Source organism: Podarcis vaucheri, assembly GCF_965113315.1.
Source record: "Podarcis vaucheri genome assembly, chromosome: 3".
In the NCBI taxonomy this organism is placed as follows: domain Eukaryota; kingdom Metazoa; phylum Chordata; class Lepidosauria; order Squamata; family Lacertidae; genus Podarcis; species Podarcis vaucheri.
The window spans coordinates 125437542-125465239 of NC_138761.1; the positions used below are offsets into that span (position 1 = coordinate 125437542).

At 43.9% G+C, this 27698-nt stretch overlaps 1 protein-coding gene and 1 long non-coding RNA gene across 2 annotated transcripts in view; one reads left to right on the plus strand and one right to left on the minus strand.

The window, feature by feature from the left end:
* LOC309528866 overlaps window positions 1–27698 on the minus strand; it is a 145572-nt gene that overhangs the window by 103615 nt on the left and 14259 nt on the right. The gene's annotated exons all lie outside the window — the stretch shown is intronic.
* LOC309528697 (uncharacterized protein) lies at window positions 938–26445 on the plus strand (the record flags this gene model as incomplete). The annotated part of the gene is made up of 11 exons (XM_082216295.1): window positions 938–1015; window positions 1736–1840; window positions 3957–4065; window positions 4910–5058; window positions 5504–5598; window positions 8257–8345; window positions 18860–18919; window positions 22692–22840; window positions 24178–24272; window positions 25524–25612; window positions 26091–26445. The coding sequence occupies 11 exons, from the start codon at window positions 938–940 to the stop codon at window positions 26213–26215; spliced, it is 1143 nt and encodes a 380-aa protein (XP_082072421.1). The 3' UTR covers window positions 26216–26445.

The window sequence follows — 27698 nt, forward strand, 5'->3', positions numbered from 1 at the left end:
GTTTGGCAGTTAGGGATTGGTTCAATGTGGAGTGGGGGGGTGGTTGTCACATCTGCCCCTCCAATGCGCAAAAGGTATTCCGTTAAAGGAATCCAGGGGCTCGCCTTGCTTTTGTCCAATCCCCTTCCAGAGCGCCTGGGAGCATTTGGAGTGGGCTTGAGTCTGAGCCTGGCCCAACGCTCCCCCAGGATGTTTTCCCTTACTGACCTCTGCCGGTGTCCAGTCGTCAGTGCTGCCATGTCAAGGTCAGTTGCAGCTAGTCGGGAACCAATACCTAAGCAAACCACTCTGTAATCAATAATTTTGCCAATAACCTTAAACTAAATTCTGTGTCAATTGTCAATTGTGTCTTTATTTATTGGGGGAGGTCTTGGGATCTGCAAGAGCATTACCATAGTCTTCAATGGATATAATGCTAGGGATATATCTAATGTATATTTTACAAATTTCACATTTATACCTTCCCCCAGAAAAACCCTGGGAACTATACTATTCAGCAGGTGCTCACAATTCAGTCTGGAGATCACAGACAGAACTAAAAGACCCAGAGCCCCCAGTGAGAAGGAGATTGTGGTTAAAGCAATTTCAAGGCTGCCGTTTTATGAGCATTTACTTGGGGATTCCCATTCCAGTGGGAATGACCTTTAAGGAACATGTACATCCGAGTTACTACAGGTCAATTATTCCTTCTAAGAGCCTGATGTGTTGTTGCTTTTTTGTGGAGGATTAGTATGCTATAAGATATATTAAACATTTTCTTACATTGGGAGGGTGGGGCAAAAATCTTCAGCAATGAATTGCCACTGTTAAACAACTGGGAGTCCAAAACCCTCTTCCATCTTCTGCAAACTATCCAGAGATCTTCCAGCAGATCCTGATCTGCCACCTGACCAGCCCTGTTCTGGGAAGCAGAAATCGACTTCTTGACTGCTGCCACATGAGCAGGAATCTAAACCAGCCCTCAGGAGAGGGGTGCCATGTCTCAATAAGTACATTCTATATACAAACAGCAAATGTAAGGTAAAACCCCTGCTGTTATTTTGTTTTCAGAGATGATCATTCTCATTGTGTTGCTGAGTTTTGCTGCTGTGTTACAACAACCTGCTTCAAAAGTAAGTTTCTTAGCTACACAGGCATCCATGCCTAACTCTCTCCCAAAACTTGATTGAATCTCGGTTCTTTAAGGATGTTGTGGTTTTCAATTCCACTAAAAGTAATGGCAAGTCTCTTTTTTATTTCAGTAACTGTAGATTTATCCAAAGCATAGGTGCCGGGTGCCCAGGGCTCTGGTGTTGTGGCTCCCACAACATTTTAAATGAGGGAGCCAGGCTTGGTTGCGCATGCATGCTGCCATCATGCCCCTGGCGTGTGTGCGCCACATCACCGCGCCCGCATTACGTGTATGAGTGACGTCAGCATGCGGGGGGGCGTGATGACATAGAGCACACACACCAGAAGGGCGTGATGGCAGTGCCCAGCTTCAGGCACCTATGGTTGCTGGCGCAAGCCGGCACCACTGATCCAGAATACGCCAAAGAGAGTTTGGTGGCACTGCATTACCCAACGGTTTACAACTCAGATTTCATTTCGTCAGAGGAGCCTGACAGAGCCAAATGGGGCCTACAAAGCACTTTTTCATGATTCTTAGAGAAACAGTGGTAAAACTATATTAGCATAAAAAAGAATAATCCTGTAGATAAAGACCAGAGGGATATTACTCGTTCTCTTCCTTCAGGCACATGCAGTAGGAATTGGACCAGCTGAGCGAAATCAGATTGTTGACAAGCACAATGCCCTGCGGAGAGGAGTGCAGCCACCGGCAAGCAACATGCTGAAGATGGTAAGCATGTAGGTCAGGGGCCTTGCAAAGGCTTTCCAGGGATACTACACCTCCTTGCAGGCAGAAAACCTCTCATAGTAATCATCAAGGATAGGACTAGATTCAACAACAGCTTGAATGCCACTTACACATCGTTTTAGAAAAGACAGAAGAGGACAATAAGTGGGCACATATTTGCATATCATCATTTATGTGTACGTCACTATTCTACCATTCAAGCCATGCTCAATGCAATTTACATAATCAGATAAATATAACAAAATTTGTCATAAGCAAAGAATAAAACACATCCAGACATATACAACAAAATTAAATATTCCCCACATAAGTCCTAATAAGATCTAAGAATAAGTATACAAAAAAACCCTCACGGTGGTGGCAGCCGAGGTGGTGGAGAGAGAAACCAACCAGCCAAGTTAAGGCAGCGGGGGAGGCAGCAATGGCGTGCTGAAGTGGCCTGAGTGGGTGTGGGGTGAGCAGGGAAGTGGTGTGGGGGTGGCAATAGTGAAGGTCGGCCTGAGTGGGTGGGGTGTGTGCCCCAGATTTAGGCTAGAAGAAGTTGAAGGGTATGCTATATAATGGCTGGATCTACACACCTTAAAAAAGCATTTCAGGAAAACGTGTTGTAAACCTCATGATGGGAAATCATGTTGGCGAAAGATGGAATTCTACAGTGTCATCTGGGGTCACAGTGTTATAATACATTTAAAACACTTGTTCTGTACTGATGTAGCTGAGTCCAATGTGTCCTGAGTTCTGTGGCCCAAGGCTCACCACCACAACTTTGCCTAAACATGCAGACTTTTCTCCCCCAGCAAGCAGCTGTGGCAGGTGGAATGGAGGCTGTCTTCTGTGAAAAGGAAGGGGCGCTCCTGGCAAGAGAGGTGTAGGAGGAAGGAGATGGGGGAACTCTCATGTCAGACATGTAGGACCACCACCCCAGAAGGAAAGATCAGTGTCTCTAATGTACACCAGGGCTTCACTAGAAGTGAGACAAGGCTACAATGCTCACGTCAGGCTAAATTTGACTTGGAGGGAAACACACCAAAGCACAAGAAATGGCAGCATACGTTTGGAATATGAATAACATTGTGCATCCATAGATTCAAAGCCCAGTGGTTGGGGTGCACTAGAACCCCAGTAAATGGTAATGTGTGCACATCCCAATGAGTAGCTGAGAGCACCTAACTCACCATCTTAACCAGAGTTTGAAAGCTGGCCAGGGATGTGGGTGGCGTTCTGATCTAAACCACTGAGCCCCTTGGGCTTGCCAATCTGAAGGTCAGCAGTTTGAATCCATGCAACAGGGTGAGCTCCCATTGCTCTGTCCCAGCTTCTGCCCAACCTAGCAGTTCAAAAGCATGCCAGTGCAAGTAGATAAACAGGTACCGCTGTGGCGGGAAGGTAAACGGCGTTTCCATGTGCTCTGGTTTCCATCACAGAGTTCCGTTGCACCAAAAGCAGTTAGTCATGCTGGCCACATGACCCAGAAAGCTGTCTGCGGACAAATGCCGGCTCCCTCAGCCTGAAAGTGAGATCAGCGCCGCAACCCCATATTCACCTTTGACTGGACTTAACTGTCCAGGGGTCCTTTACCTTTTTTACCTTACTATCGTTAAGCATGGCTGGCATGAGTCAGGCAAAGGTAATGCTAAACAATGCTTAAGATCATCCAGGGACTGAGGCTGGTTACTGACTCTAGAACAGAACACATGAAATTTTGAAGAAATCAGAGATATATGATGTTCTCCATTTTTAGAGTATGTGTCCATTCACACATTTACTACTTTTTTTTTTCATTTAGAAATGGAATTCAGCTGCTGAAGCGAATGCAAAACGCTGGGCAAGCAACTGTCGATTTGCTCACAGCCCAAGTAACCAAAGAGTTGCTGGCAAGTACATCTGTCAGTAAGCACTGTGCAAAAAATTGAGGGTGATCTAAAATCTAACCCACATCTAATATACATTCACAATTGTTGCACTGACTCCGCAATTGTCATTCTGAGCATAATATTAAAAATACTCGAGGAATCCCACAGAAAGAGGCACAATGGAGAGGAATGTTCCAATTATCCCTAACATCTGAAGTGAGAATTCCACATGCCATTCTCACCAGCCAAGCTTTGCCTCGACACACACTGTGTCCACCTGTGATACATATAACTTTTTAAGCACAGAGGACCAGTACACTGCAGCTTCCTCCTCCCTCAGGTGTTCGAAAGAAGGTGAAACCTGAAACATTTTGCTTTTGAACTTCAATATCTCTGCCTTGTTAATCACAGTAATGGAGGGAGATGGAGATGATAGATAGAGATAGAGATGGGAGATGGGAGATGATGGGAGATGGGAGATGATGGGAGATGGGAGATGATGGGAGATGGGAGATATTGGAGATATTGGAGATATTGGAGATATTGGAGAGATTGGAGATGATAGAGATAGAGATAGATAGATGATAGATAGATAGATAGATAGATAGATAGATGATAGCGCAATACAATAATTCAGTGGCAAGCAGTGAAATTTTTCATAGGGAAAGTTAAGGTAAGAGGTGACAGCTTTCAAGGGCAATTGGAGTGATGTTGCATGTGTGACATTACGATGCCACAATGTCACACACGTGAGCATTGCACCTCCATCCCTAAGCTGGGCAGAAGCTTCCTGGGCTTTGAGAAGGAGGCGCCAGGCCTCTGACAAGATGCCAGGTGGGCTTTGGAAAGGTGTCAGACTTGCCTAGTCCACTGACCACACACCACTGCAATAATTCTAAAACCCCCAGAGAGCGAGTGCCTTTTAGAAAAGACATTTACAGGCAAGCATACATGTGCTAACAACAAAACAGGTGTACCTTTTGCTTTAGAATAATTATTTTGCATTCAGATGTAAGTAGTTTTAACCAACTAGATAACCAGACAGATTTGTGAGTGGGGGGACAAATTCTGCTTGAATAAACAAGCTTTTACCTGTTGCAGCATGTTCTCCTGAAGCATTGCATGACTCCTCTTGTTTACAGAATTTCCTAGGTCAGGAATCATGAGTTTTGTTAATGCTTCCCGTCTCAACTTCTAGATGGCATCTCATGCGGAGAAAATATATATGCATCATCTCACGCTACTCCATGGAATGACGTGATTCAAGCTTGGTACAATGAGGTGAAAGATTTCAAGTACGGTGTTGGAGCAGTCCGTCCAGGGGCCGTAACTGGTCATTACACTCAGGTAACTCAAACACCATTTTGTATCTTTGTCAAGCGCACGGTTCAGCTAGTCAATCCATGCCTGATAGCCCACTCACATCTTGGCTTGCTGCTGCCTGGGACCTCACAGAAGGAAGGAAGGAAACTGAGAAGGGGTGGCTGTGTTCCTCACGTTTCACCCAGTACTTTTTCCATATTTTTCACACAGAAGTTCAGATAATGGATTGTCCTTATCTCTGCTGTGCCTTTCTTTCTGTTTTTTCTTCGGATGCCATTCTCATTCACAGCTTATTCAAACTTCCTTTCCCTGAGGGGAAAAATGAGGGTGCTTCAATTAGACACAACACAAAGTGATGATATTTTGGTTGGTTTTTTTTTAAAAAAAGCTGATAAATGTATGTTTTTCTTGCTCGACATGGAAACAGATTCCAATATGTTTTCTTGTGTTGATGTTCTTATAATCACAGGTGGTTTGGCACAAGTCTCACCTAATTGGTTGTTATGATGCCCATTGTCCTCAAAGCAGCATGAAGTACCTCTACGTTTGCCAGTACTGTCCTGCGTATGTATTATTTATTTATCTGTTTGTTTGTTTGTTTGTTTGTTTGTTTGTCATTTGTTACCCATAGTCTCCAAAGGATTTATGTTTCATATCAGTTTTCCTTTTATATATTACAAAAAAACCCCACAAACCTGAATAAAAGAACTCTCATAAGAGCCACAGGACACTTGGGCAGCACACTAGTACTGTACTAGTACTAGTACTGTAACAAGCCAAGTTACAGGGAACCAGGCAGAGGGCCTTCTCGGTAGTGGCGCCCTCCCTGTGGAACGCTCTCCCGCCAGATGCCAAAGAGAACAACAACTACCAGACTTTTAGAAGACATCTGAAGGCAGCCCTGTTTAGGGAAGCTTTTAATGTTTGATGTATCACAGTATTTTAATATTCTTTTGGAAGCCGCCCAGAGTGGCTGGGGAAACCCAGCCAGATGGGCGGGGTATAAATAATAAATTATTATTATTATTATTATTATTATTATTATTATTATTATTATTAACTCTGCATTTCAATGGCTGCCAACCAACCAGAAAACGAAAGCAACAAAGTCCTTATTACCTTTGGGCTATTTGCTTAAAGAATAAGGAAGCAGCAGTGGATTTATTTTTTTAATGACAAAGTCAAAACCCCTCAGAAAAGAATTTTCTGACATTTTATGGAAACCTCCACGCCCCCCCCCCCCCGCTCCCTTTGGATCCTCCTAAACACTTGAAGACTTTCATTCCGGAATGTTCATTGCACTGAATATTCAGTGAAATGGACTCCCTAACTTCACCATCAGGGTGGATCCAGTCAGACCTTAACCATATCAACTTCCTTATGCCAGCTCTAAAATCCTGGGGAAATCCCGTGCCACCCCAGAGAATATTTGGCAGAAAACCTCAATTTGCCACCCACAACTAGTGTAGAGAATTCTGGGAGACTTACTTCATTCAGCCCAATTTTTTCCTTGTTCATAGGAGCAGTCACAGTTATCATCCTCAGGAGAATAGGCAGGGAAGACACAAAACTAGTGACTTCCCGTTCACACAACATAGATGTTTGTAACCCAAATTACATACAATTGCATTTTAAGGTTCTGTCTTATAGGTTCATCCCCTTTAACATGTTTCTTAATATATTCGGCTATTTTCTGACACTTCAAACCCCAATGTGGTCTTTGCATATGGCGAATAACTTTTTTAATACAGTGGTACCTCAGGTTAAGTATTTAATTCGTTCTGGAGGTCTGTTCCTAACCTAAAACTGTTCTTAACCTGAAGCACCACTTTAGCTAATGGGGCCTCCTGCTGCTGCTCCGCCGGAGCACGATTTCTGTTCTCATGCTGAAGCAAAGTTCTTAACCTGAGGTACTATTTCTGTCTGTAACCTGAAGCATATGTAACCTGAAGCGTATGTAACCCGAGGTACCACTGTAGACTAGAAAGGGTTTCCAGTCTTCTTTAAGGATTTGAAATCTGTGTCTCTTATCAGTGCTGTCAGTTTTGCCATCTCTGCGTATTCCCAGATTTTCATCAACCATTCTTCTTTAGAGGGTGTTCCCTCCTCCTTCCATTTCTATGCATTGAGAATCCTTGCCATTGTAGTCACATACATAAATACCATTGAGGCTTCATTTGGGATTTTTCTGTCTAGTATCCCCAAGTAGGAAGGGTTCTAGCCTCTTGGGAAAAGCCAATTTATTTATTTTTCTTAATTTCATTATATATCACATCCCAAAAGGCTTTCGCCTCCCTGCAGGTCCACCACATATGATAAAATGACCCCTCACGGTCATTACATTTCCAACACTTGTTTGATACATTTTTGTACATTTGAACTAGTTTATTTGGAGTTTAATATTATCTGTATATCATATTGTAATAATTTTCTTTTAAGCCATAAAATGCTGTAAATTTCATTCCTGTTTTCCAAAGCTCTTCCCAGGCAGCCATATCTATATTATGTCCAACATCCTTAGCACAATTAGTCATTGTTATTTCAACCATTTCATCCTTTATTTCCTAGCCTAACAATGATTTGTACATGTTAGAAACTAATTTCTCATCATTGTTACATAAACCTACTTCCAAGTTTGCCCGGACTTTTTCAGTTGAAGAGTGAGTTGGCCAGTCTCCTTTTTCCTGCATCTGACTAGAACAATAAGCCAATATATTTGGGAGGCAGAAGGGGTGGCTGCCCCTCCTTCTCTCTGCATCCCACCCTGGCAGCTGCATTGCAGAGGCAGGAGGGGTGCAGTCCTGCTCAGCTTCACCGCATGGCTGTCTTCCCTTGCAGGGAAGAGGTCTCCTTCTCCCAGCTGCCCAGCCGCTCTGGGAGGCTGACTCTGTTTGACCTCGTCTCCACCCGACTCAGCCAAAGCCCCAATCCACCTGAATGAGCTCAATTCATTTTAGGCTTGGAGCTTCAGCAAAATCCAGCGTGCAACCCTATTCCCCACATTCATTTCAAAAATGTATTCAGTGCTTGTCAAAAAACATCCGAGCAGTTTGAACGATAAAATTAAGGAAAAATTAAGAACAATAATTTACAGCACACAAAAGGTTAATACAACAGTAGACTAAAGGAACTTTCTAAAAAATATGCATAAATAATTGAGAACAGAAAGCACAAATGTATCCCTGTTTGTTTACTTCTTATTTATCTTATTTATCATCCCAGAGGGAACATGATGGGATCACTTCAAACCCCATATAAGTCTGGGTCACCTTGTGGGGACTGCCGTGGCTCATGCGACAATGGATTATGCAGTGAGTAGAAATAACTTCAAATATTATCATAATGCATTTTTGTACTTTAGAAAGGGCACTTAATAAGAATGGATCCCAGTAAATTTGATGGAAGCTTATTCCTGAGTAGATGTGCACAAGATTGTAGACCCCATAACCTTCCTTATTCTGTAGGTGGTTGCAGGATGTCTATGTAAATGTTCTCATGACCTGCACAAGGTAAAGGTAAAGGTACCCCTGCCCATACGGGCCAGTCGTGTCCGACTCTAGGGTTGTGCGCTCATCTCACTTAAGAGGCCGGGAGCCAGCGCTGTCCGCAGACACTTCCGGAACACGTGGCCAGCGTGACGAAGCTGCTCTGGCAATCCAGCACCAGCGCAGCACACGGAAACGCCGCTTACCTTCCCGCTATAAGCGGTACCTATTTATCTACTTGCACATAGGGGTGCTTTCGAACTGCTAGGTGGGCAGGCGCTGGGACTGAACGACGGGAGTGCACCCCACCGCGGGGATTCGAACCGCCGGCCATACGATCGGCAAGTCCTAGGCACTGAGGTTTTACCCACAGCGCCACCCGCGTCCCTCATGACCTGCACATCCACCCTTAAAAACATGCCCAATTTATTCTGGGTTCTGGGCCAGGACTGCTAAAATAATTACTAATTCAGTTCCTACATTCATTAAAACAAACTGCTAAATAATGTTTTACATGTTCTTCTTTTTCTTTTAAATCACTTTCCGTTTTGATCTTAAACTCCACTATGTCAACTAAAAATGAAAAAGTCCCTGGAGTTTGAATCCTTGGAGGTGTTAACTCTGATGTGTTCTTGTCCTTTTCATTTTTAGCCAATCATTGAAAATATAGAGATAAGAACATCACCTGTGAAGCTGTAGTGAAATCACAAGGATGCAATAAATAGGAAATTATGCAAGAGTGTGTCGCTTCTTGCAAGTCCCCCCCCCCCCAAAATAACATAGGAGGTCCCTCTTGGGGCGTTCATCATCTTCGTTGAACTCTGCATTCTCACTTAAATCATACAATCCTCCAGTTTCTTCTGACAGATCCCGTCTAAATGAAATTTCTTAACATGTTTTTGAAACTGAAAACTCATAAAAAGTCTTGCATGCATGGATGTTTTCATTCTTTCTTTTTGCCTAATGGGGGGGTGGGGAGTTGGGGGGTAGGGTCTAAAGAGTCACAGGAGAAATAAAAGGCACACAGATGCACACCTGCAAAAGATCCCAAGAGGGATGCAATGTATGGCTGAGTAAATGCGGATACAGGAAGCCTGGAATGGAAGGGGGACAAAGGTAATGAAATGAAGTGCAACCAACCCACAGCTGCTCCACCTGGGCTCACACTGACATAACACAGGTTGGATCCTAGGCTCATCCTGCAGCTGAAGCTATTTTGCAATACATAGCAACCCAAAACCCTACGCAGCAACACATGCGCACAAGGGTCCTGGTATCCCCAGTGCTTGGAATCAACTAGTGCATTTGAACAAAAATCTCTGAACGACCGCAGAAAGTTGCTGCCATAATTGCTGGGTGAACTATGGGTGAATTAAGTTAATTTGGGAGTGGGACGATTTCTCATTCATATTTATGCTCAGTCCTTCCACCCAGTACTCTGTAGGGGGACTCTCAGACTTATAGCATTCCGCAGTTTTTAAAATAAAAATATTAGTTGTTACATTACCAGGAATGGGAGATGAGAAGCAAATGGTGTTCTAAGGTTTCTTTTGTTGCTAAGGTGACATTGCTAAGTCCATCTTTCCAGGTTTCAAGGTCAATTTATAGATCCTCGTTCACCACTGCATCCAGGCACAGCTCCAAAAACTCATAGTGACCATATGGGTGTTGAATAGCATTGAAGACAAGATCGGTGCTTGGAGCAACTAGCTCAGACCTCTTTACACACTGAGCTTCTCAGATAAACTGAGGTACAACAATAGGTTTGATTCCCCTCCTCCCAAGGTGAGGAGTGGCCTAGCTAAGCCTGGCAGGACAGCTTACTCTATGCCATTAACCCCTTCATGCATCAAGTGGACTTAAGCATGTTGGTTCTACGAGGCTGGTGATCGCACAAGCCCAGATGGGCAACCAAAACATGCATGGGGGGCACACACACCCTTGCTGGAACAGGGTCGGGCGCAACCTGTCCCAATGCATGCCATGGCAATCCAGCCGAAGCCCACTGCCTAAGGCACAGCTTGGTCCCAATGTTTGGCTTTGCCACCTGGTGATCGCTAGAATACCACACTAGGCCACATACCATGATATGTCCCCACTCTGATCCAATTCAGTGATCTGTCAAAAACAAAGGCTGAGACACTAAGGACTTCCTCCCCACCACTAACTTCAAATCACGAGCGAAAGTAAGGGGGAAGTATGGACCAACACAGGGGATGCAAAACTTTAAAAAACCCTTCTTTAAGATATAGGGTGCCTGCCTTTGGGGGGGTGTAATTTTCCATCAGATGTCACAAAGCTGCTGCACTGATTGAGCTGGGGCCCTTTCCCAGGAACAGTGCTTGATGGTCCCAGCATCTTACCCTGGGAATCCCAGAAACCACCCTAGCAGAACCTTTCTCAGGGACAAGTCATGAAGGGATGAGGACCACCGCGCCCCATGCCAAGATGGAGCTTGGGAGGGAAAGCGCAACATCCACACACTCTTTCTCCCCCAACCACATGCTCTCCCCCACCACCGCAACCCTTCGCTCTGCTGGCTCTTTCTCCAGTGCTGCGGTGGCTGGGCCTCAGCCTTCTTGCAGCCTACTCAGCCTTGCCACGGAGACCAGAAGTGAGACACCTACGTCCAGAAGTGTGCTTTTGGATGTGTTGCGCCCGCTTCTGTGAATACGGACGAGGCAAATATCATCCACAGCGGTGGAGGAGCCTATGATGGAGGCTGCTCCGGCCACCCTGGAAGAGGTGGCGGTGGCTAGGTCACACAATCAGGACATCACAGATTTCAAACAGCCGCTGGGGCTGTTAATTTGGGGAAATTGAGTGGTATGAACCATCAGGGATTTGGCTGATACCACATTAACTGTACTCCCAGCAAAGCAAGTTGAACCCCCCCTCCTACCCTGTGGGAACGTGAAGGGAGAGCAACCTGCCTAGCCAGAAGATGGCCATTATCAGTCCTGTCCCTACAGATCAGATAAGAGTGAGCCATAGGTCCACCTCCTTCTTAAAGGTAAAAAAAGGTAAAGGACCCCTGGATGGTTAAGTCCAGTCAAAGGCGACTATGGGGTTGCAGCACTCATCTTGCTTTCAGGCCGAGGGAACCGGTGTTTGTCCACAGACAGCTTTCTGGGTCATGTGGCCAGCATGACTATACCACTTCTGGTGCAACGGAACACCGTGACGGAAACCAGAGCACACAGAAACGCCGTTTACCTTCCCGCCACAGTGGTACCTATTTCATAGAATCATAGAATCATAGAGTTGGAATAGACCACAAGGGCCATCGAGTCCAACCCCCTGCCAAGCAGGAAACACCATCAGAGCACTCCTGACATATGGTTGTCAAGCCTCTGCTTAAAGACCTCCAAAGAAGGAGACTCCACCACACTCCTTGGCAGCAAATTCCACTGCCTTATTTAGCTACTTACACTTGTCTGCTTTTGAACTGCTGGTTGGCAGGAGCTGGGACAGAGCAACGGGAGCTCACTCCGTTATGGGGATTTGACCCGCCAATCTTCTGATCGGCAAGTCCAAGAGGCTCGGTGGTTTAGACCACAACGCCACCCACATCCCCACCTCCTCCTTATGCCATAGTAGGAAACATTCAAAGGCAGCCCTAATACAAAAAGCCTCTTCATATGCCAGCCATTCTCTGCCCACAAACTCAGAATAGGCTCTGTACACGATATTCCAATATCAGGTCCACATCATCTCCTTCTGCCCAGACCCCCTTCCAAGAAAGGAGAAAGGGTCCACAAAAACACCTTTACAAATTCTCTCTTTAGGTGGTGAAAGCCCCAAGAGGCCACTGTTTCCTGAAAAGGCATGCCCTTCCTCCTGACTGACTCCTGACCATCGCCCCACCCTTCAGTGCTCCACCATGTGCAGGTGTGTCCAATGACCCAATAGAAGGTAGAGCCAGCAGAGGAACCAGAGATTCACTCACCGTTGGTCTTACTGAAGGTTATCCAGGGATGGGAACTGAAGCATCAAGTCCCAGTGGCCTCCATGCCTGGTAACTGGCAGAGCAAAGAAGTGGTCACTGTGACACCCCCTTTTTCCGTGGGGTGGACAATGCCAGTGAAGTCTGTCTAGCAACCACAGAAGACTGGCTGGGCCCCCAATGTGGAAAGCTCCATGTAGTTAGGGACCCCAGACAGGTCAATCCCATTTCTGAAAAGGGGCAACTTCTCCAGGGAAGGGACTCACACCTGAATCAGAGGCTGGACTAGCATCTCAAACCCTGGCAGGTGTCAACAGAGTTGGAGATTCCATGCTAAGCCAGCTTCCCTGAATCCAAGGGCCATAGACAGTAGGCTTGGCCTTCTTTGAGGGCCACCTTCTCAGCCTCAGCATTCTCCAGCCTGCCAAAGCAAGCCTGAATTAGTTGACCATTGAGGCCTTTCTTCAGCTGAAGACAAGGTGGGCATTGAAAGTGGTGCTTGGCTGTAGCTTTAGGGGCCTTGACTTTCCCTTCCAGCCTGCTCTGGCTGCCTATGAGTCACAATAGATACCAGGAAGCCAGAGAGGTGCAAAGTGCCTTCCCAAAAACCTTGTAAACAGTGCTGACAAGAGTAACCTTACTCTAAATCCAGTGTGGGTCTGCCAATATGACCCCAGGACCACTTGTTCCCAGAGGGAGTGAGAGGCTTAGAATCGTTTTATAACACATTACCAGTGTGGTGTAGTGGTTAGGAGCGGTAGACTTGTAATCTGGTGAACCGGGTTCGCATCCCTGCTCCTCCATATGAAGCTGCTGGGTGACCTTGGGCCAGTCACACTTCTCTGAAGTCTCTCCACCTCACTCACCTTACAGAGTGTTTGTTGTGGGGGAGGAAGGGAAGGAGATTGTTAGCTGCTTTGAGACTCCCTAGGGTAATGATAAAGCAGGATATCAAATCCAAACTCTTCTTCTTCTCTTCTACTTTCCACCCAAACTGAGTTGCCACTCTGGTGGGCAAGCTAGAAAATATTCATCCAAGCTGAAATCCCACTAAGAAAAGAAGAGATCTTGGTTTAACTTTCTAAATATAGCTGTTCTAAAAATCTTTCAGGTAAGACACGTATTGAAAGCTGGACCACTCACAAGACTGGGATATGTATGGATATCTGCTATAAGATGCATTTAAATAATCAATTCATGGTGGAAAAAGTGCTTGTGTAAATCACCTTAAGTAACCCTGAATTCGAGATGCTAGAACATTGGGAAAGAGCCCTTCTTAGAAACATGGTATTTATGGGAACAACTTAATTTGCACTGAAAAGTTCATTGCTAATATCTGTCATAACCAAAAGTAACACAATGCACCACTATGTGGACTCAATTCACAATGGGCCAGTTCACGGACAATGGGCTGGTTCATAGACTCACCCATCCAGGGATATAATATGCACACAAGGCCACAATTGTACTTCACCTGTGCAATAACCTCCATTTCCCCACTCACTTGTCAGTGGCCAGGTTATTCTTCTGAAGGAGGGAAGGATGAAGGTCTATGGGCAATGAGACCACCAACCAGAGCCATGACTCCATCACACTGACAAAGTATTTGAGCCTGCTCCCATTTCCCACACCAATGCATCTTGTGTAAGAAAACCAGAATGAGAGGCCAAACCTTAAGATAATATGCGAGATATGAGAACGTATTACGACATATTATTGGCTCAGTGCTTTAAAAAAAATATTCCAGCACAAAGAAAGTCATGGCATCCCTTGTTCTAGAAGAACATTTGAATAGGAACATTCAGTTTTGAACATTATGACTTGCCACAATCCAGAAAGGACATGTAACACAGTCACTGTATTTTGCTTTTCCTGATACATCCTCATGCTCCCATGAATCCCTGCTCTGCTTCAGCAGATTCCAGAAGCACATGCATAAGAACGTATGTGCAGCAATTATGTCAGGATGCTAAGTGGACAGAAGCAATCACTGAATGCTGGAATGCCACTCAGTATGCCATCATCAACATCACCTCTGGAAAGATCAGCTGTGTGGCATCACTGCATAAAGAGATACAAGCTGCCAAGTTATCAGCAAATGAGGGACACCAGAACATTTCCTATCACTTCAGCAGTGCATAAATAGTGCAAGTAGTCAATCGCAGGCAGAGCCCAACTATTATCAGAAGGGCCTTAACCCTTCCCTTGCTACAGTCCTGATCCAGACTGGGCGACTGACACCTGCTTCCATTGGCTCAAATGGGAGCTTTACTTCCAATATAATTAGCAGGCACCAGGGACCAATGATGCCATTAAAGAAACAACCAAACCAGCTAGTTTAATCTGTGGAGTCAGCTGTGTTCTACTGCAGACCAGGAAATACCAGACAGACATAGGAGAAACTGCTCTGGAGAGTCCCAGGACTGCAACCTATGCAAACAATTGTGACTGAGAAGCAAGATCCGCTATACTCAATGTGGCTTACTCTCAAATTGGTGCTTAGCACTGAAACCGTACATTCATGCCTGGAAATAGGCAATAAAGCTAATTTCTGCATGTCGTAGGAGTGCTGGGGAATAGATACAATTATTATTTCAGAAGAAAACCATGTCAAAAGGTAATGTAAAGAATTGCACATTTTTCTAGACACACGGGTAATAATGATTATTCAATGAAGAATGGTCTATGCTACAATTAAATCCTAAACTGAAGGCCCATATTGTTAGATCCTCACTTCTGAAGCCCATCCCATATAACTGTAAACTGATCTTTTAATTTTTCTTATAAACTTTTACACACCCATTATCTTTGCTTAATTAAGTATTCTATGTATTTGTTTAAATCTACGTTCAGTTCTTGCTCAGATTTATTTAATAATTATTCATTTAGATTCATACTGTTATGCTATTTATTTAGATGTTTTGCTTATGCTGGTCTATGACCATAATAAAGTATTTAAAATCATCATCATCATCATCACCATAGTGATTAGTATCCACACTGAACTTTCAGGTACTGAAAAAAATACATGAAATGACATTTGCCCACCATCATGATGCTCCTGTGATCTAATCACATTTTATCCTCCTCTTCCTCCTTCAAGTACAAAGAATGTCTTCAAATCATATTGTGGGCGAAGGGGAGATTCAATTGGCAGTTCTGTATTAATCCTGTGGCAAATGTTTTAGCATATTTTGACAGAAAACCATTAATATTTGATGCGTTAATTGTTGTCTCATTTCCTCTTGGAAAAAAATGTGTGATTCCAGGCTGTTAGCAACCTTTACAGATAGCAGCAGAATTTTATGGTTAATCTGCATCCCTGAAAAGAACAGTTCATATTTAGTTATTTACAGTGCTTTTCCGGGGGGGGTGCAGGGGTATGCGTACCCCTAAACATTTTGTGAATTTGAGCCTGGTTTCTTTGAAGTGCAGTATTTCGATATAAGTAGGAAAATGAGAGTATCCCTAAACATTTTTTAAGGAAAAAGCACTAGTTATTTATAGAGTTTTCTTAGCTTTTCAAGAAAATTTGTCTGTTGTAGGAAGCACACAATTTTGTATCAAAAGAAATGGTAGCCATTATTATGCAATGCTACCTAAAAAGCATTTATCCATGAATGTTAACACATCCAACATTAAAAATCCTCAGATCTTCTAAATCAAGAGTAAAGTCAGGCACATCAGTGATCTGATTCAGCCACACCCCTTAACTTTTGTAACCTATGCAAATGAAATGAATCATAGAATCATAGAGTTGGAAGAGACCACAAGGGCCATCGAGTCCAACCCCCTGCCAAGCAGGAAAAATGGGGTGTTGATACATTGGGTTTTCTAGACAGCTTGTGGTCACATACCGCAATCTGTGCAATCTGTAATGACTCAGTGCCTTCAACCATTCATGATGGTTTGCAGTTGGTTTAGAGTCTTAGGCTGCAGCTGCAAATACATTCTGCTTTGGGGGGAAATGGGACTTGCTTCTAAGTAAATGTGCTTAGCTCTATGGGTGACGAAATGATGCCATAGGACAGGGGTCAGCAACCTAAGTCCCATGGGCTACAGGCGGCCCATGGGGGTTGTTTAACCGGCCCCCGAACTGTCCCCGAACTGAGCCACCCACTCGGTGAGTCCCCACGTGCTGCGCTAAACCAGTGCAGCGCAGCACGGGCACTCGCTTCCGCAGCACCGAAAATTGCGTCTGCGCAGGGACAGGCAACAGAAATCGTGGGCGGGCGCACTCACTCACACACACACACACAATCCGGCCCACGGAGGGATCTCCACTGGAGTGAACCGGCCCAGGTGAGGTAAACCTTGCTGACCCCGCCATAGGATAAAGAACAAGCACAGATATCAATCCTTCATAAGAAGTTGGCAGGCATGAAAGAGCTCACTAATAAGAGATGCTTTGTTGTTGCATAGAAGATGGTTAATAAATTTTAGGAAATAATATTTTTTTAAACAACTTAAGAGAAATCCAAAGTTCCCCCTGGTCAAAATTGTGTGATTTACTGTTGGACATTGAGTCATTCTGCAGAGAAGGAAACAGGAGTGGTATATAAGCATAACATCCTCCAGTGACATCCAGAACCCCCTTAAATCTACAAAGAAGGTTATTCCAGTCTTACTAGAAACAAGGAGGAAGGTAAGATTTTGGGAGGGAGGGTGCCAGTTTTATACCATAGTCTGCTATATCCCATAGTCTGCTATATGAAGTTTATTAGCAGAGTTAAACAATTTAGGTTATCTCAGGAGGATACAACTTTTTGATCAAATTTCTATTATTTATGTACTTATTGCATAAAATGTTCTAGGGTTACCATATTTCATGAAAATCCAGACACAAAAGCTGTTGAGCTCTTTTAGGCAAAGTTGTTGAGCTGTGGGGGGAGAGGGGGCAAAGTTGTTGAGTGATTTGCTCCCGGGCACTGTTCCCAACAGCCGGATCCCGGGTAACCCTGTTATCAGTAGGTATGACTATCAAGGAAACCTTCTTGGAAGTGAACTGCACTGGACTTTAGTCACAGTATAGCTACACCTTCACACATTTAAACATCTCCTTGTTTCCCTTTCTTTTTGCCTCAAGACAATTCTACTCATTCTAATCCTTCTGTACTCCTCCATAAGAGTTTCAGCTAGTAAAAGAGTTCAGCTAGTGAACACGTAACATGTGTCCTATTTCCTACTTTATTTTACTACTTGTGATCCTATGCATTCTGGCACCCTGGTACAGAGATGAACTACAGTCACACCATTTTGGCACAAGGTTGTGTCCTTCATGGGTCATCCAGACAGCATCTTCCCCTTTGGGTGCTATAGGTAAACCACAGAAAAGCATAGCCCATACACTTTGAAGCCAGACTCCTTCCTACCAAACAGAAGGAGCTAGAAGACCTGTAAACACCATGCAGTCTCAATGTGATGTTCAAGAACTGGGAGGACAATTCCACACTCTCAAAGATGAGGACTCTCTAAGTATTGTGCTAGTGTCATAAAAACCACCTAAGTGAATTTACCATTACTGTAGAGTGGTCCAGTGTCCATAGATGTGAAGAGAAATGGAACGAATATGGCTTAGAAGCTCTGCCCTAGAGGCAGTCTTCATAGCCAAGTACATCCATTCAGGATATAAGGTAAAAGGTAAAGGACCCCTTACAGTTAAATCCAGTCGCGAATAACTCTGGGGTTGTGGTGCTCATCTCGCTTTATAGGCTGAGGGAGCTGACATTTGTCCGCAGACAGTTTTTCTGGGTCAGGTGGCCAGCATGACTAAGCCACTTCTGGTGCAAAGGAACACCGAAACCAGAGCAGCGCACGGAAACAGGCCGTTAATCAGCTGCCGGCACAATATCAGTGTGGCTGAAAGGACCTAGTTGAGAACCTGTGATTGTACCACCTACGAATTTTAGCATGTACTGGAAGAGATTTCTGTTGCACAACAGATTTAAACAATGGAAGTTCACTTTCTTCTCCTCCTGCTGCAGCCCCATACTTACTCACAGAATCTGTTCCAGGGTGATGGGAGCCCCTCCAGAGCAAATTGAGGGGCAATTCAGTGAACTGCAGGGGAAAAGAAAGGAAAGAATGGCTGCATAATAAAGGAAATTTGAAGGGCTCAGGTGGTGTTTTCCAGTGCAGCCACTATGTCCACTAACCAGAGACAGAAGCAAAATAGTTTAGTGGGGTGGAGTCAGATGCAAAATGGTGACTCTGGATCAGAGACACTTGCCTGCGGCACTCCTATTCCAGGAGGTACAAGTCTCAACTAGTGCCACATGAGCAATTTGAAATTTAAACTACTACTCAGAAGAATGGCACCATGTTTCAATAAGTGTGCTCTTTATCTAAACAGAAACTCTAAGATAATCTCTCCAGTGTTATTTTGTTTTCATAGATGATCCTACACATCGTGTTGCTGAGTCTTGCTGCTCTGCTGCAACAGCCTGCTTCAAGAGTAAGTTGTTTACGTTGTGTAGTGTAGCAATACTGGGAGATGCTAAACAGTCTCAGTCAGTGGGACATGAAAAGTTACTAAAGTTAGCTGGATTGTTTGCAAATGCAAGATTTAGTTGGGCCAACTAAACCGTCACTTTAATAAGCCAAAATGCTTTTGACTGCTTCATCCATAAACACATTGAAGTGAAAAAAGATCATACTTAACAGGAAGTCCAAACAAATGGAATTAACTTGGGTTAACCTTAAAATATGATGGAAGGATGGTCCAGTTACATATCCCACTAAAAGTAATGCTAAGTTTCTCATAGTTTTCAGTAGCTGTGGATTTATCCAGAGGAGTCCAGAGACATCTTAACGCCTCTGCATCACCCAACTGGAGGACCTGTTGATCTGCTCCATGGAGCCAGTGTGGTGTAGTGGTTAAGAGCGGTGGACTCGTAATCTGGGGAACTGGGTTCGTGTCTCCGCTCCTCCACATGCAGCTGCTGGCTGACCTTGGGCTAGTCACACTTCTCTGAAGTCTCTCAGCCCCACTCACCTCACAGAGTGTTTGTTGTGGGGGAGGAAGGGAAAGGAGAATGTGAGCTGCTCTGAGACTCCTTAAAGGGAGTGAAAGGCGGGATATCAAATCCAAACCAAAAAAAAAAAAAAAATGGTCAGAACACGTAAAATACATCCCTTCAATTTTAGTTTACAACTGATGTTTCATTTATGACAGAAGAGCCTGACAGAAGCAAGTGCACACTTTTTAACCATGTCCATGATTCTTAGTGAAAGTATGCTAAAATTACATTGGTGTAATGAAAAATATAATCATATAAATAAATACAAGAAAAAAATACTCACTCTCTCACTATAGGCACATGCACAAGGGGTTGGACCAGGTGAGCGACAGGAAATTCTTGACAAGCACAATGCCCTGCGGAGAGAAGTGAAGCCAACTGCAAGCAACATGCTGAAGATGGTAAGTGTTTTAAAGGTTTACTACGCTTTCTGGCTGGCAGAAAATTGCATGCGCTAGTTTATACATATCTTTTATTATTTATTAATTTATATTCCCTAGTGGCTACTACATGATTTGCAACTATAAACCCAATCTATAATTAAAATACACAATAACATTAACTTATTTAATTCATATATACAACTAAAAGCATTCATTGTCCACTACGTAGACAATGAATATGCATTTTTCTGAGAAGCTAAGTAGTAGCTAAGAGCACCTAATTCAGCATTTTAACCTTGGTTTGAAGTGGTTTACGGACCCTGGTAACTACTGTTACGTATGGTTGGCATGGGTCAGGAAGAATAAACAAAAACGTGCACGCAACCCAGGTAGTATCTGAGAGCACCTAACTCAGCATCTTTGAAAGCTGGCTGTTGCCATTAACCATGACTGACATGAGTCAGGCAGATGTAATACTAAGCCCAAGAGGGAAAAGACTGCACACTTTGATTTTGCTTCATGTATTCAAACCATGACATAGCCTGAGAAGAACTATCATTAAAAAGAACACACAAGTTTTTTAAGAGAGCTGAAAGGCGAAAATGATCAGGCAAATATGAGCCTCTCCATTTTTACATTTTGCATCCAGTCTCATGTTTAATACATTTTTTTTTCTTATAGGAATGGAGTGGAGCTTCAGAAGCAAATGCCAAAAGCTGGGCAAGTAGATGTCAATATCAACACAGCCCACCAGAACAAAGAGCTGCTGGCAAGTAGAGCTTTCACTAAGCATTGTAGAAATAATTTGGAGATCTGAAATAGAATCCACATTTAGTCACCATTCACTAACTCTTCAGGAACCCTGCAATTGTCATTCTGCAGATAATACTGAAAATACTGGAGGAATGCCACTAAAAGAGGAACGGTGGAATGTTCTGGTTCTTTCAAAAATTTGAGGTCAGAATTCCACACTCAGTTCTGACCAGCTAAGCTTTGTCTGCAGGAGCGGAGGAAGGGGTGTGTGGTGGGGGCGGACCACTCTGGGTGTGGTGTCTTCGCTGAGGGGGGTGACATTTGGCACGCAACCCGCCCGCAACTCCCAAGCCTAGCCCGAGCCGTAGGGGGGAGGGGGAGCTGCGCCGCTTTGCCATTGTCATTTCTCCCTTCCCCTTTGTTTTGACAACTCGAGGGAGACTTGGGAGTCGCAGGCAGGCTGCGCACTGAATGTCCGCCATTGGTGACTCGCTCCACCCTCAGCTGCAGGGTGCGCCTAAGTGGCTATCCTGCGCCTGGGAGGGCACCCTCCGCACCCCTCAGGAGTGCACCCCGCCCTGGGCAGCACTGGCATATGCTCCGCCACTGTTTGTCTGTACACACACTTTACACCACGCGTGTCCAAAGTCCGTTTCGGGGGCCTGATCTGGCCCGCTGGTCAGTTTAATCCAGCCCCTGTAGCAGTTTATTTCTGGGGAGAAATCCCCAAAAAACCTCAACAACTTTGGACGGCCCTTTGGACGGCCCTCACGGCCCTTCACTTCATCAAATCTGGCCCTCTTTGAAAAAAGTTTGGTCACCACTGTTTTACACCAATGATGCATACTCCCTCGTTCTCTGAGAATGGTAATGGGACTCACTTGAGTTCCAGCTGGAAAAAAGCCCTGCTTCCACATACTCTATTATGATCTGTTTTTTTTAAGCATTATTTATGGCCACATCAAAGAAACTGACCCACCAACTCCAGGTTCTCTGAGGGGAAGTGGACTTTGTAGCTCTCTGTTGATTTATGTAACTTATTTAGTAAGTGACGGCAAATGTGTTTTCATATTGTGCTGTTCTTGATTATGAGGCTTTTGATCGGCCATTTTTCCCTTATCTTGGTAAACTGCTGTACAGTGTTGCCTCTTTTGCACAAGTTTCTTTAATATTTTTCTCTATATCTTTATTTTTCTTTATATACCTGTGATCATCATTTGAGACACTTCTTCATGTGTCACACCATGAAAGGTCTAGATGGTGTAAATTCAAGATTAGGCCTTTTCTGCAGTGGCTCCCAGTTTTGCAGACTGCTCTACGCAGAGGCTCAACTGGAACCACCATTATATATCTTTAGGAGCCAGGCAAAAACTTTCCTCTATAACCTTAGCGCTATCAGTCAGTTTGGTTTATTGTGTTTAGCAAGAAGCTGTTACACACTTAAAAACAATAACAGAAATGCTAATAATAACAGGAATACTGCACTGCTACTAATAATGGTTAACATTTCTACTCCCCAACGCCTACCTCTTTAACTATAATTGGCCTTTAACTATCTATGGCCTTTTAGAATTGGGTGGGATTTTTTAATGTATTTCTTTTTATTCTTGGTTTTATGGTTTAGCTAGTGTCATGGTGGGGTGGGAGCTGTGTGGCTGTCTTGGTTGGTTGGTTGGTTGGTTGGTTGGTTGGTTGGTTGGAAGTCACTTTAGGTTGCCGTGGGTAAGATAAAGCAACTAACATATTTAATAAATAATAGGAATAATAGGAATATGCTCAGTTGTTTACTCCCTTTCTTGAATTGTTGAAATACTCTGTTATGGGAGTGGAGAGAGAGAGAGAGAGCACACTATACCTTTTGCTTTGGAACTATTGTTGTACATACAAATGTATACAGATTTACTTAAGCAGACAGATTTGCGGGGGGGGGGGGACCAAATCCTGCTTGGAATAAGCAAGTTTTACCGATTGTAACATGTTTCTCCAAAGCATTGAAGAGCTCCCCTTGTTTATAGAATTCCCCGAATCACTAATCATGACTTTTCTTAATGTTAACCGTCTCCACTTCTAGATGGATTCCCATGTGGTGAAAATTTGCTCATGTCAAGTGGCCCTATGCCATGGTCTAAAGTAATTCAAGAGTGGTACAACGAGGTGAAAGATTTTAAGTACGGTGTTGGAGCGGTCCCTGCAGGAGCCAAAGTTGGCCATTATACCCAGGTAACTCAAACACCGTTTTGTATCTTTGTCAAGTGCTTGGTTCATCTAGTCAATCCATGTCTGACAGCCCTCTTGCATCTTGGCTTGCTGCTGCCTGCAGTGGGGTAGGAGAGCTGGAAAAAAGAAATCCATATTTAGACAAATCTAAAATGTCTGGGATACAAATTTTCATGGCCCTCTGGCAGCTATAGTGGTTCCTAGGGGCTTAATTTGGTCAGAATCAACTATAGACTTCAGAATTAACACTAAATGCATTAGTTCTGGTAAATGAGCCACCATAGTTGCTGGTGGGCTGTGAAAATTTGTGTCCTGGGCTTTTTAGACTCGTCTGCAGTAGTGCTATTTTTCTGGAAAGAGAGGTGCTGGAACTCACCATGAACACCTCCCTTAGAATAGCACCTGAGAGGTACAGTCTACCCATGTACTATCTGAAGCCAAAGGGTGTGTTGGTTGCCAGATGTGAAATATATTAGCATTATTTTCAGCTCTCCCACTACACTTCTGGGACTGTGCAAAAGAAAAGATAAAGAAACCAAGGAAGGTTCTTGTGCCCCCAACAGGTGACACATCACATGGCAGGTAGACTGCTTTTGGTTTGGTGGGTCACTTTGGGCAGGGGCGGCCTCTCTCACATATTCCTATTCATAGTTTTCACACAGGAAGGATCATCGTTCTCTCTCCTACACCTTTGCTTCTGAAGGTTCTTCAGGCACCCATGAGGCCATTCCTATTCACAGCTGTATATAGAATCATAGACTCACAGAACTGTAGAGTAGGAAGGGACCACAGCGGTCATCTAGTCCAGGCACGTCCAACAGATAGATCGTGACCCACCAGTAGATCACAGGATGTTTGTGTTAGATCACTGGTAGATCACTGTTCCCCCCAGAAGCTCAACAACTTTGTCTCTTCTAGAAAAAGCTCAACAACTTTGACTTGAAACCCAAAAAGGGGGGTAGATCACTGCCAGTTTTTAACTCTGTGAGTTGATCGCAGTCTCTTGGGAGTTGGCCACTAGTCTAATCCCCTGAAATTTTGCCCAATGTGAGGCTTGAACCCACAACCCTGAGATTAAGAGTCTCATGATCTACCAAATGAGCTATTTCTGAGCTGCTACTGCCAGAGGAAGAAAATGATTGAAATTGTTATCTGGAAATTGTTTATTTCTTTAGTATCGTACTCCTTTTCAAGGTGCTCCTAATTATACACAACACAAAGTGGTGATTGATTGATTTTTGCGGGGGGAGTTTAAATGGTATTGTCAGGTGAATATTTTCCTGGCTCAAAACAGTTAGATTCTAACTGATTTTCTTGTGTGGATGTTTTTATATCTACAGGTGGTTTGGTACAGGTCTTACAAAGTCGGTTGTGCTGTGAACCAGTGCCCTCAAAATTCCCTAAAATACTACTACGTTTGCCAGTACTGCCCTGCGTATGTATCATTCAGTCAGTCCATCATTAAACCTGTTAGTCATTTCTTACCCAAGGTCTCTAAGGGACTTACAACACATTTAAAGCACAAATAAAAAGGCATTATACGATAAAAACAACTTCATTAAGAACCACAGGATGCATGGGCAACACACTAGTAATGTATTAACTCTGCATTTCAATGGTTGCCAACCAACTAGAAAACAAAAACAGCCAGGTCGTTCCTCTTTGAGCCATTTGCCAGGAAATCAGGAAACAACAGTGGATTTTTTTTAAAGGGCTGAGTCAAAACCCCTCAGAAAAGAATTTTCTGGCAATCTATGGAAAACTTTATTTATTTATTGGGTCCTCTGAACAGCTGGAGATTTTCACTCCTCCTCCGGTGAATATTCAGTGACAGGCCCTCCCTAATTTCACCACCCATTACGGTTTGGTGCACCGGTGAATCCAGTTTAACCTTACCTTCATATTGTTGCTGAAGGAAGCAAAGGGTTGTGCTCCCACGCCTTGCAGCCCTTCTCTCTTAGTGCCCATGGCTTCTGTCATCCACCAATATGCACCTGCAGCATATTCAACATTAAGTGAGCCACAGTGCCTCAGAAAAGAATGTTCTCATTTTTAAGCTTGTTGTGAACCAGGTGTGGGAACCACCAACCCAGAGACCTAATTAGCCTTGCTCCCAGCCATTCAAGCCCCGCCAGGTGCTGGATTTTGTCATTTGAAGAGTTAGTTGGCCGGTCTACATTTTCCTGGACTTGAATAGAACAACTCATAGTAATAGGCCTAATGGAACATATATTTGGGAGGCAGATACTGCATCTCCTCCTCTCCCCCCACCCCATTCCTGCAGCTCCACCGCAGGCACAGAAGTCTTCACTCCTGCTCAGTTGGACCACCTGGCTACGTTCCCCTGCTGGGAAGAGGAGTGCAGCCAAAGTTCCTTCCTCCCACACAATGTCCCTTCTCCTGACAGCCCAAACACTCTGGGAGGGCGATCCTATCAGTGCTGTCTCCACCCAACTCATCCAAAGCCCAGGTCTACCTGAATTAACCTTAATTCAATTCAGGCTGAAGGCTTTAGCTGAAACCAGTTCACAGCCCTACTCCTCACATTGCACAATATTTGTGCTATAAGTTCATTGATTAAATAAATGGAATAGAACTTTTCTAATTAAGAAAATCATTTACTGAGATTATACGATCACTCTAGTCAAATATATCCTTGTTTACTCTTTCACTTTCATCATTCCAGAGGGAACGTAGTAGGATCAATTCAAACCCCATATAAATCTGGATCACCTTGTGCGGACTGCCCTGGCTCATGCGACAATGGATTATGCAGTGAGTAGAAATAACTTCAAATATTATCATAATGCCTTTTTGTACTTTAGAAAGGGCACTTAATAAGAATGGATCCCAGTAAATTTGATGGAAGCTTATTCCTGAGTAGATGTGCACAAGATTGTAGACCCCATAACCTTCCTTATTCTGTAGGTGGTTGCAGGATGTAGACCCCATAACCTTCCTTATTCTGTAGGTGGTTGCAGGATGTCTATGTAAATGTTCTCATGACCTGCACATCCACCCTTAAAAACATGTCCAATTTATTCTGGGTTACAGCCAGGATTGCTAAACTAATTACTAATTCAGTTCCTACATTCATTAAAACAACTGCTAAATAATGTTTTAAGTGGGTGGCTTTTTCTTGTAAATCACCTCCACTATAGCAACTAAAAATGAAAGCATCTCTTGAGTTTGAATCACAGGGGCATTTTGCTTTTGTTAACTCTGATGTGTTCTTGTCCTTTTTCATTTTCAGCCAATCCTTGCAAACATGATAATAAGTACAGCAACTGTGACGAGGCAGTGCAATCGCAAGGGTGCAAGGGCAGCCTTGCGAATGACTGTGCTGCTTCTTGCTATTGTCCTACTGAAATAAAATAGGGGGTCCCCCTACGTGATCTTCGTTGAACTCTGCATTCTCATTTAATTTTCATCCTCTAGAATCTTCTGACAAATCCCATCCAAATGAAATTTGTTAATTTGTTTTTGAATCGGAAAACTCATAAAAAGTCTTGCATGGATGGATGTTTTCATTCTTTCTTTTTGCCTAATGGGGAGGAATGGAAGTTGGGAGTAGGGTCTTACAGTCGCAGGAAAAATAACAGACATAGAGATGCAAAAGATCCCAAGAAGGACACAATGTATGGCTGATTAAATGTGAATGGAAGGTGGACAAACGAAATGAAATCAACACAGCATAAGCAGCTGCTACACCTGGGCCCGCCCTGACATAGCACAGGTGAAAATTCTCAAGCCAGGAAGAGAATAAAAATTGATGAGTTAATTGAGTTTAGAATGCACATGATCAGAGCATTTTGTTGCAGTTTATCAAGGTCTGCGAACTGGCTTGTGTACCAAGAATGGAACGTAGCAACCAAAGTACAGAGGATGAGGAAATGTTTGTTTTCTTGGCTTTGTCATGAGTTTCTTCACATCACATTATTTATGTATTTATACACACACACACGGACCCACATTTGTATTGAACTTTTCCCCAGCAACGGGCAAGAAAAGGCTCTGGTGTGATGCTGTAGCCCAGTGAAGCAGTACAAAAACAAGAATTGGCATTAGTTTTATTTGGTTCCTTTGTGGGAGCATAGCACTGGTAACCCATTTTCATCAGTGAGATATTGGAGGGCCAGCTACTCTAAACAGGAAAGATCCCTAAGCAGGTATATTTAGAGTTGTTGGAGAGAGAAGGGCCCAGAAACAAGGGGGGGGCTGACTCTTGTGGGACCAGGCGTCGGGCTCCCCAGCCCATATAAATAAGAGACAAATATGACTGGTTTTGGGGTCAAAACAGGCCACAGTTTCATTGAATACAGATGAAAGAGGTTTGGCTTGGGCATGGGGCAATCTAAATACTTCCGGCCCACCCGCTGGAAGTGACGCGTGGTAAATCCAGGCAGGAGTTCCTAAGACTTGCATCAAATAGGGTGACCACTGTCTGGGGAAGTGCCTTCAGCCCTGGCTTCACTGACTTGAAAGATAATCCAAGCATCTATAAATTTAGAAAGCCAAAACATGAAGGTGATATTTTATCAGATGGCAACAGGTGCTGAGCACCCTTAGCAACAACGGCATGTCTGTATCCAAGTCCCACTAGGGACTCAAGAAGGTAAGGGGCTCCCAGGTCAGCAGAATAAATCAAACAAACTTACTGTACCTGCTGCTAGCCTGACACTGGCCAGAGGAGGACAATCTAACTGTATACTGGAGTGTGTTTGTTTAAGCACTTTCCTCTGTGTCCATACTATTTCATTCACTGTCCAAGTGTGCTGCCTTTCTTCCTATATACATAAAAATGTAAGGTTGTCATCACACAGCCCCCATTGGATGACTTGTAGTGCATGTAACCATGTAC